This window comes from Heterodontus francisci, chromosome 1 (assembly GCF_036365525.1).
Source record: "Heterodontus francisci isolate sHetFra1 chromosome 1, sHetFra1.hap1, whole genome shotgun sequence".
Classification (NCBI taxonomy): Eukaryota; Metazoa; Chordata; class Chondrichthyes; order Heterodontiformes; family Heterodontidae; genus Heterodontus; species Heterodontus francisci.
The window spans coordinates 124,307,634-124,317,917 of record NC_090371.1 but is presented as its reverse complement, the minus strand read 5'-3'; the positions used below and the strand labels follow the sequence as shown (position 1 = coordinate 124,317,917).

The window sequence follows — 10,284 nt, the reverse complement described above, 5'->3', positions numbered from 1 at the left end:
ACTTCTTTTTAAGACCCTAGGATGCAGGCCATCAGGTCCGGGGGACTTGTCAGCCTTTAGTCCCATTAGTTTTCCTCGTACTTTTTCTCCAGCGGTAGTGATTGTTTCAAGTTCCTCCCTCCCCTTTGCCCATTGATTTTCTACTATTTTTGGGATGCTTTTAACGTGAAGAGTTACAAAATACTTGTTAAAAGTCTTGACCATTTCCTAGTTTCCTATTATTAATTCCCCAGTCTCATCCTCTAAGGGACCAATGTTTTGCTACTCTCTTCCTTCTTATATACTTCTAGAAGGCTTGAGATGGCTTGGCCATGTGAGCCGCATGGAAGATGGCAGGATCCCCAAAGACACATTGTACAGCGAGCTCGCCACTGGTATCAGACCCACCGGCCGTCCATGTCTCCGTTATAAAGACGTCTGCAAACGCGACATGAAATCGTGTGACATTGATCACAAGTCGTGGGAGTCAGTTGCCAGCATTCGCCAGAGCTGGCGGGCAGCCATAAAGACAGGGCTAAATTGTGGCGAGTCGAAGAGACTTAGTAGTTGGCAGGAAAAAAGACAGAGGCGCAAGGGGAGAGCCAACTGTGCAACAGCCCCAACAAACAAATTTCTCTGCAGCACCTGTGGAAGAGCCTGTCACTCCAGAATTGGCCTTTATAGCCACTCCAGGCGCTGCTTCACAAACCACTGACCACCTCCAGGCGCGTATCCATTGTCTCTCGAGATAAGGAGGCCCAAAAGAAAGACTTCTAGAAGCTCTTACTATCTGTTTTTATATTTCTTGCTAGTTTACTGTCATATTCTAATTTCTTCCTTTTTTTTAGTCATCCTTTCCTGGTTTCTAAATTTTTCCCAATCTTCTGGCCTATCACTAATCTTTGCAGCATTGTAGGCCTTCTGCTCCAATTTAATACCATCATGAACTTCCTTAGTTAGCCACAGATGGTTCATCCTTCTTTTAGTCTATCTTTTTCAATATCTCCTTAAATGTCTGCCACCAATCATTTATCTCGTTGCTGTTAGTGGGATCTTGCTGTGCACAAACTGGCTGCTGCATTTCCTACATTACAACTTCAAAAGCACCTTCTTTGCTGTAAAGCCTTTGGGACGTCCAGAGGATGTGAAAGGTGCTATATAAATGTAAGTTTCTCTTATAAACAATGTCTTTTCAAAACCAAGCCAATAAGTCATAACCCAAAAGGTATGAAATGTAGCATGAGTATCCAACTACTGCCATCGTTCAGCAGCAAACCTGTGGAATCAGTGCCAGTGGCTGCTTCCGGGTCAGAGGTGCCCGCTTAGCAGTTGCTTCCTGGGTTAAAGGTAAGGTTAGGAGTGAACCTGCGCATTGGACAAGGAGAGGAACTGGGCCTGAAGCACGGCCGGGTGGTTGGCATTATGTCAGCGGATACAGAGAACATGACGAAGGAAGCTGGTGCGGGTAATGGCGGACCCGGCGAGGACGAAGAACACTGGCTGTACGGAGGTGAGAAAGGGGCGTTCTGGGGCCTGGTCGATCCCTGCTGGTTAACCAGCCGGTAAAGAGTGGCCGTGGCTTCACAGTCCGACTCCGGCTCACGCGGCGCCGGACGTGTCGAAGGTGCCAGTAGTGTTCAAGCCGTTCGGCTGTCGCTCAATGTCTTTTCATTTGGTCTTTTTAACCGTTGGTTATTTTGATTGCAGATGAAAACGACCCAAACAAACAGGAGGAGGCAGCGCCTGTTGACAGGTGGGCGATTTCATTGAACGTTATGGCCGAGGCCTGTAGCCGATTGTTTTCCTTTTCTCGTTGCCACCGTGTATATCATGTACTTTTTTATTTGTTGCTTTGTTTCTCAGCGATCCGTTGAGGCCATTTATAAATTTCTGTTTTCACTCTGTTGACTGATTCAGCTGATGAATTCGTGCAGAATTCAAGGCCCCTTTTGAGTTCAATGATTTTCGGTAGTGACTAAATAAGTCGTGTTTTAAGATGGGATTGTTAGCAATCTTTTAGGGATCACAATTTTGGATTCTGTTTATTTCTAATTAGGCACATTCGTTTATGGAAATTTTTTAGTGTTTTGAGGGTCATATTAAATATTTATAATCCAGTTTTCTGTGTAAATCCAAGACGGCAGGCTTGCCCATAAACCAAGGTATAGTTTCTGACTCTCAGTGATTTTGAGTGGAATCAGGAGAAGGCCTGCCCCCTTTTTACTCATGCCATCTGACTGGTTATCCTCCCAGTAGCTTGTCTGTTTTGAATTGAGCTTGTGTTCTAATTTAATTTTCTTCCATTTACTGAAGATGCTCACATGTTGGGGTCTAAGGGTAGCAGCTGCTTCTAGTATCTTGTCCAAGTGATCAAATTTTGTGTATCCATATGGTGACTTTTTCAGGTTGTTCACCTTGGAACGTCACATACGAGCTTCATTTGGCTTTGTGTGATATCCACATGCATATTTAACAATCACTGGATAGAGATCAACAATCTGGTAATTATACTTTCCATACCCGGAGATGCAAAACTCAATTGTACTGGGTCTACAACCACACTGGCTGAGCTAGCAAGCCTCTTAGAGTTTGGATTGAACCAGGAACCTTCTTGGTGTCAAAAACCTAATACCCCATAATCAATGAGCAATATATTTGCCAGTTGAGCCATTAAAGGAGCCTGAACTTCTGAAGTTTCCTCGGGCATAAAACTTGGGGTATATAACCAACTATATATAATTGCAATCTACCAAATTGTTCCCCCAATTACACAGTCCAGTGGTACAGGGATTATACTTAACTCGAATCCTGATTTTAAGCATATTTTCCCCCCAATTGTCATCTTTTCCTAGATTCATGCTGTACTGCAGCTCTATAATACTGGTCACCTTTCCCAAATGTTGATTCTGCAATGAGCATTAGGCCATCCAATCTGACATATCAATTCTAAGCCTAACCTTTTCTTGTGTGCTTGCCAGCTTTGTGATTAGTAACAGGAACCTGAGCTTTGTTTTTCTCTGGTGAGTCCAGTATTGTTGAGCGCAATTGTGTTATCCTTCCTGTAGCCTGAATTGAGATTAGGTGATGACTGGGTGGGAGTTGAGTGGTGGACCTGTGTGGCTCAGTTCCATTTTGTGTATCCCATTTACCAACAGAGATGTTGAATATTGACAACTCGGCACATAATGGAACTGCATAAATAAACCAGTTCGACAACAACAACAACTTGCATTTAGTCATCGTCATTTATGGCACTTTATATCACGGCTTTAACATAGTAAAGCATTACAAAGTGCTTCACAGCGTTATCAAACAAAATTTGTCACTGCACCATATAAGGAGATATTAGGACATATCACCAAAAGTTTGGTCAAAGGGGTAGATTTTAGGGAGCATCCTAAAGGAGGAAGGAGAAGATTTGGGAGAGAACTCCAGAGCTTAGTGCCTAAGGTATCTTAAGGTATACGGAGGTCAATTATCGAACTCTGACCACTGTGTTGGCTGATGGCCATTAACTCCAAACAGGCCTGTGGTCAAATTGAGACATTCCTTTCTGATAGTTTGGCCATTTTTTGAATCAACCAGGCCACTAGTGTGCAACTAACTGAGTGTCTTAAATAATGAAGAGCATGATTGGGAAATAACTGATAAATTCTTGGTGTGTTAGAGGCAGAGCAAATTGGAACAGAAAAATAGGTGTGATAGCAGAATAATTTAAATGCAACAAAAGCTGTGCAGGGGGACATGGTTTTTATATGGCTCCTATTGAATGAATGATATGTATATTGATTTTCAAAAAGCATTTGAGAAGATGCCACATTGGAAGCTTGTTGATAAAGTTAAGGCACATAGCCTCAAAGAATTTGCCACTATGAATAGGATTCCATGATTTTATTTTCTCCTGGCTCGACTGCTTCAAAGCTTTCATGGCTGACCTTCCATCTGCCACCCTCCATACCCTTCAGATCATCCAATACTCTGCTGCCGATATTATTACTTGCACCAAGCCCCGTTCATCCATTACTTCTCTGCTTGCATGTTGTTGGAAGTTGGTTGTTTTCTTCAAAGTAATTGTTTTCAAGCTGGAGAGATCTAAACACTGGGACTCTCTAGGGATCAGTGTTAGGGCCATTTTGCTTTTGAATATATTTTAATGCTCTGTATTTTGAGGTAGAGGTCATGATCAGAATTTGGACACTCCATTATAAGGTTATAGGTTAACTCTCCAGAAGACCATGGAACTTCACTGGAGGGTACAGACAGGTTAGTAGATTGATCAGATAAATGTCAGATGAATTTTAATGCAGAAAGATGTGAGGCGGTACATTTTGGGAGGAATCGTATCTGTTTTTAAGTATCACATGAAATATATTGTTTCTGTGCTGTATAACTCTATGTCTCTATCTGGCAAATGGTCAAACTTTAAAAGGAATAAAATAGAGACACTCGGGTCTCAAGTACACAAGTCTTTAAAAATGGAATTGCAAGTTAATTATTGGAAGCCTCGGTTTTATTGATAGAGGCAAATAAGTAATTTTAAACCTAGACCAATCATGAATTACGTTGCAGTGGAAATAATGTCCAGTTTTGGATACCCGACTTTAGGAACAAAGTGAAGACTATTGAGAGAGTACAGAAGGGATTTTCGACGATAGAATGTGAACTTTTAATATTGAGGAATGACTGAAGAAACTGGGATTTTTTGACTGGAATAGGGAAGGTTAAGCATTCTAGATGAAGAAAATTAAATGGTTTTGACAAGGTAAATAGACACACACTCTTTCCACTGGTTATAGAGTTAGTTAATAGAGGACATAAATTGAAGGTCATCACTAAAAGGAAAGAGTCAGAAAAAAATATTTATGCAACAGATTCTTAGGATATGGCATGCTATCAGTCACAGGTAGTGTTTGAAGCAGAATTCATAATAGTTTTTAAGTGAAAAGTGGATCAATATTTTGGAAAATAATTAAAAGGGAGGAGGACAAAGTCAAAGTGGATAACTAATGAGCTGGTGTAGATGTGGCGGTTCAGAGGCTTTCTCCTGTTTTGTAAAGTTCTGTGATTCTAAAAATCTGTCTGGTAGCCACAAATGTGGAGGGTGAGCTTAGCCTGTCCAACCTTTTGTTCTAAGACATTCCAGGTATGAGCCCAGTAAACGTTCTCTGAACTGCTTCCAACACATTTACATCCTTCCTTAAATAAGGAGACTAATATTGTACACAGTACTGCAGATGCGGTCTGTTATGACTGAGGTGGGAGGAGTGCACTGTTTTTTCCAGTCCCACTTCTCCGCAAGTCACAATATATATTTTTAAAAAGTTTACCCAGTTACCGATTCGGTCAATCACATACTCTACTCTTTATCCCAGAATAAAATACACCAACCAGGTTTCTTTAAACAACAAAAAAAGTTCATTACGAAGCAAGGCATTGACACACAGATTGAAATATGAAAGTTCCCTTTTTAAATTCCACACACACACTCACTGAAAATAATACAGAAATTCTCTTTGCAGAGGCATGTTGCAAAAAAACCCAAAAAAGAATACTTTGGCCGAATACTTGCTAATTCTTGAAGAAAAAAAGATATGGAAGGAAGTCATTTGTCCCTTTTGGTCTGCTGTCTGGGTATGCGGAGACGAGTCACTGGTATCTTTTCTAAAGCAGTTCTTCTCAGGCGCCGTTGAGAATTAATCTGGCAGGTTTTTCCAGCTTCTCAGGACAGATTTTAACTCTTCCACATTGGAGCTTTACAGGGTTTCTTCAAAGAGGCAGAGAAAGCAGTGAGCTGGGTGGTTTTTCCTTGGCAAATTGATCTCCAACTGTCTTCAAAATCGTTCACACCCCAACTAGGAATTCAGCATCCTGACCTCCGTAAACCTTGACATGTGGCTTCTCTGTTAACATCGTCCCCAGGTCACCAAAGTTTCTGTTGTTTATTGAGCTTAAAGCACATGATTTCCAGCACATTTTGTTTTCAGACAACATCTCAAGTGTCCTTTCAGTGAACTTGGTGAAAAGAAATTCATGGAATCTTTTCAGTTTTAAAACTCGTCCTCAAAAAATAAAATATTTAAAAATGGAAGCACTTTCGTAACAGGTCTCACCAATGCCTTGTACAACTGAAGCATATCCTCCCTACTTTTGAATTCGGTTCCCCTCGCAATAAACAATAACATTCTATTAGCTTTCCTAATTACTTGTTGTACCTGCATACTAACTTTTTGCGGTTCATGCACTGGGACACCCAGATCCCTCTGCATCTCAAAGCTCTGCAATCTCTCACCATTTAGATAATATGCTTCTTTTTTATTCTTCCTGCCGAAATGGACAATTTCACACTTTCCCACATTATGCTCCATTTGCCAGATCTTTGCCCACTCACTTAACTCATCTATATCCCTTCGTAGTCTCCTTATGTCCTCTTCACATGTTAGTTTCCTACCTATCTTTGTGTCATAAGCAAATTTAGCAACCATACCTTTGATCCCTTCATCCAAGTCCTTTATATAAATTGTAAAAATTTGAGGCCCCAGCATTGATCCCTGTGGCACACTGCTCATTACATCTTGCCAACCAGAAAATGACCCATTTATGCCTACTGTCTGTTTCCTGTTAGTAGCCAATCTTCTATCCATGCCAATATGTTACCCACTATGCCATGAGCTTTTATTTTCCGCAATAACATTTAATGTAGCACCTTATCAAATGCCTTCTGGAAATCTAAGTACAGTATATCCACTGGTTCCCCTCTATCCACAGCACGTTGTTTCTTCAAAGAACTCCAATAAATTGGTTAAACACAATTTCCCTATCATGTTGACTCTGCCTGATTGCCTTGAATTTTTCCAAGTGCCCTGTTATAATGACTTTAATAATAGTTTCTTACATTTTCGGATGACACATGTTAAACTAACTGGCCTGTAGTTTCCTGCTTTCTGTCTCCCTCTCTTTTTGAATAAAGGAGTTACATTGGCTATTTTCCACCTAATGGACCCTTCCCCGAATCGAGGGAATTTTGGAAAGTCAAAACCAACGCCTCAACTATCTCACTAGCCACTTCTTTTCGGACCCAAGGATGATGCTCATCAGGACCTGGGTATTTGTCAGCCCGCAGCTCCAACAATTTGCTCAGTACCACTTTCCTGGTGATTGTAATTATCTTGACTTCCTCCCTCCCTTCCATTTCCTGATTTCCAACTATTTCTGGGATGTTACTTGTATCCTCTGTAGTGAAGACCGATGTAAAATACCTGCTCATTCATCTGCCATCTCCTTATTATCCATTATTAATTCCCCAGACTCACTTTCTTCAGGACCAGCGCTCACCTTGTTAACTTTTCTTTCTTTAAATATCAAGAGAGGGGCCGCAGGGAGGGGCTAAGCCCGCTGGAGATAGGCCGTGGGGTGGGGGTGGGTGGGGGGGGGTGCAAGACCACATGATAGAGGCTGGGGGGGTAGGGGCTGAGACTGCCAGGGGGAGGCCGGGGGGAGGGGATGGGTATGGGGATAAGGCCTGGGGAGTGGCAGGGGAAGGGGCTGGGAGCAGGGGTTGGGGACGAGGCCTAGGGAGAAGCTGGGGGATGGGGGAGAGGTGACATGCTGCCAAAGAGGTAAGGTGGGGAGGTGGGAGTGGCTGACAGAAAAACAGGGTGGGGTGGAAGAGAGAGAGAGAGAGAGAGAGAGAAAGAAAGAAAGAAAGGGGAGAGAGCAAACGATATAGATCACCCCTGACAAATGGACTTCTACCCGGAATGCTCTGCATCGCTACATCAAGTGTGCGAGCAGACATTGATTACTTGTGCAAGCAAAAACAATGCCAGGTGTCTTCCTAGATCAATGTTCAACTAAGTGACGAGCAAGTAAGTTAATAAATTAGTCTTTTAAACGTTCACAACAATGCACATTTTTCTGTTGTTTTGATTAATTGTAAAATACATTTTTAATGCCTTTATCCGGCCCCCTATGTAGGACAAAAATTGTCATGTGGCCCTTCGCATGAAAAAGTTGGACACCCCTGCAGTTTTCGAGCTTCAGACCCAAAAGACCTGCTTTAAAAAAAAAAAAATCTGAATTGTCAGTGCTGCAAGTAGGAACTGCTGGTTCTGTGCTTTGCGGCAGCTTCGTGGTTTTACAGCAGGCTTTAAAAAAAAAAATCGGAACTGTCAGTTCTGGTTTACTTCATCCTTCACAATTATATGATGTACTAACTATTAAATGCTGGAATGTTGAAGTCACTTTGGTGATATTATATAAATGCATTGATCCACTGTCTTGATGGTAGTAGAAGGTAAACAAAAGGAAAACTAATGTTTCAACACATTTAAACTGGCCTGGAAGCATTTGCATTTGTTACAGATCCTTAACAGTGCTATAATTGCATGATTTCTGGTCCAGAAGAACAGACGTTTTTTGCTTTTGACCACTAATTTTCAAACCTTTTGGTCTTTGGCCCCCATGCTCACCCCTGCATATGTTTCTTCAAAAAATGAGGAAGGCTATTCCAGAAGTATGTAATCTGACACCTTCAATTCAGAACTATTTTGCCAATTCTCAATATTTGTACCAAAAGTGTTACATTTTGAAACCAGTTACCCATGTATGCAGTTTTCATGTTTGAACATTTGTATCATTTCCTGTCTGCTTTTGTATTTGTTGAATCTTAAAGACTGTTCTTTCTTGTGAAACATGTATCTTGGAATACTAAGTTTATTGCTCTCTTTAGTATCGATGCACCTGCTCCAGCTGCTGCTGTAGAAGAAACTCGGGGTAATGGAGTGATGAGAGTGGTAAGTTTTCAGTTGACTTTTATTTTTGTGGCTAAGACTATCGCAGTAAACAGTATTATTGAGTTCAAGGAACAATTGTGTGTCTTTTGGAGGAAGAAAAAATTGAGGCATGTGGCAGTTAGGTGGGTGTTCTATTTATATACAAAATAAGGATGGGTTGGTGGGCGTAAAGTCCCTAGCCTGTTATTAAAAGTCGCTGTAGAAGAGAGGCCAGGATGATTGGTCTGGTTCAGGCCACTGCCATTTCTGCTGTTAGCTGGCTGCTGCAAGGGACATAACATTTCGGTGGGAATCTTGTTGCCTTTTTTTTGCCTTTCATTCAATTCCTCCCTGTTTAACATGGCTAAGATTAATGTTGTGTTTTCTGGATTTTTGGCTATTTTTCTGTGGGCAGCATTGAGATATGAGTTAATTAAAGATGTATTTTAAGTTAAAGCTGACTTAACGGGTTAAATTCACAAGGCAGCAGTGTTGGCACAATGTACTAGGTTTCAAGAATGTCTGTCCTGGGATTGCTGCAGTGTTCCAGTGAACATCAACGCAAGCTCGAGGAACAGCATCTCATCTACTGATTAGGCACACTACAGCCTGCCGGACTGAACATTGAGTTCAATAATTACAGAGCATGACAGCCCCCCATTTTACTTTCATTTTTAGTTATTTTTTTTTTACGTTCTTTTTTTACATTTTTTACAATCTTTTTTTTTGCATTTTTTCATTTCATCTTAGTTTGTTCAGTTTGCTTACCCACTGTTTTTTTTTCATGTTTGCACTTGCTGCTGTTCAATATTCAGTCCGTTAACACCTTTTCTGTACTAATGCTTTGTCTTTCAATACACCATTAACATATTGTTTGCCTTTGCTCCATGACCTATTGGTCAGCTATGTGGCCTTTTCCAATCTACACCTTTTCCTTTGTTATCTCTTGCCCCACCCCCACCTCACTTGCTTATAACCTGTAACATTTTTAATATTTGTCAGTTCCGAAGAAGGGTCACTGACCCGAAAAGTTAACTTTGCTTCTCTTTCCACAGATGCTGCCAGACCTGCTGAGTGGTTCCAGCATTTCTTATTTTTATAACCGTTCACACTTGCTGCTTTGAGTTCAGCAGGGGTCATTGCCATGTTAGGTTAGGGGAAAGGTACAGCAGAGGTGTAGTTGATTTTGAAGGTTACAAGGAGAGGACGTTCTGCCCTGGGACTATAGAACCAGAAGCAAAGCAATTATTTAGGTAAGGGAACCCACCAAAGTCAGATGACATTTCTGTTTGTTTAGTCATTGTGTGGAGCCAAGTTGTATCAATTCAGTCGGGTGACTCTATTCCTGTCTACTTTATACATTTCACTTTGCTGAGGAATAAGTAGCTTACAATTTGAACCAACATTAGTTTTATTTAGGGTTAACTTGGTCATCATCGAAGAGATAATGAAATCACAAATATCCAGTATTTGTAGAACTCAGGAATTGTTTGAATGAAACAGTAGTGTGGATACGCATTTTATGTTGAGTACA

General features: G+C 41.1%; 1 protein-coding gene across 2 annotated transcripts in view; it reads left to right on the top strand.

Moving 5' to 3' along the window:
• Window positions 1-1,319: 1,319 nt before the first annotated feature.
• Window positions 1,320-10,284, top strand: part of fip1l1a (FIP1 like 1a (S. cerevisiae)) — a 93,985-nt gene continuing 85,020 nt past the window's right edge. For both annotated transcript variants that reach the window (XM_068035335.1, XM_068035346.1), the window contains exons 1-3: window positions 1,320-1,489; window positions 1,687-1,732; window positions 8,708-8,771. In XM_068035335.1, coding sequence (XP_067891436.1) covers window positions 1,402-1,489; window positions 1,687-1,732; window positions 8,708-8,771 — 198 coding nt within the window. In that variant the 5' untranslated portion in view covers window positions 1,320-1,401. The remainder of the gene's footprint in view (window positions 1,490-1,686; window positions 1,733-8,707; window positions 8,772-10,284) is intronic.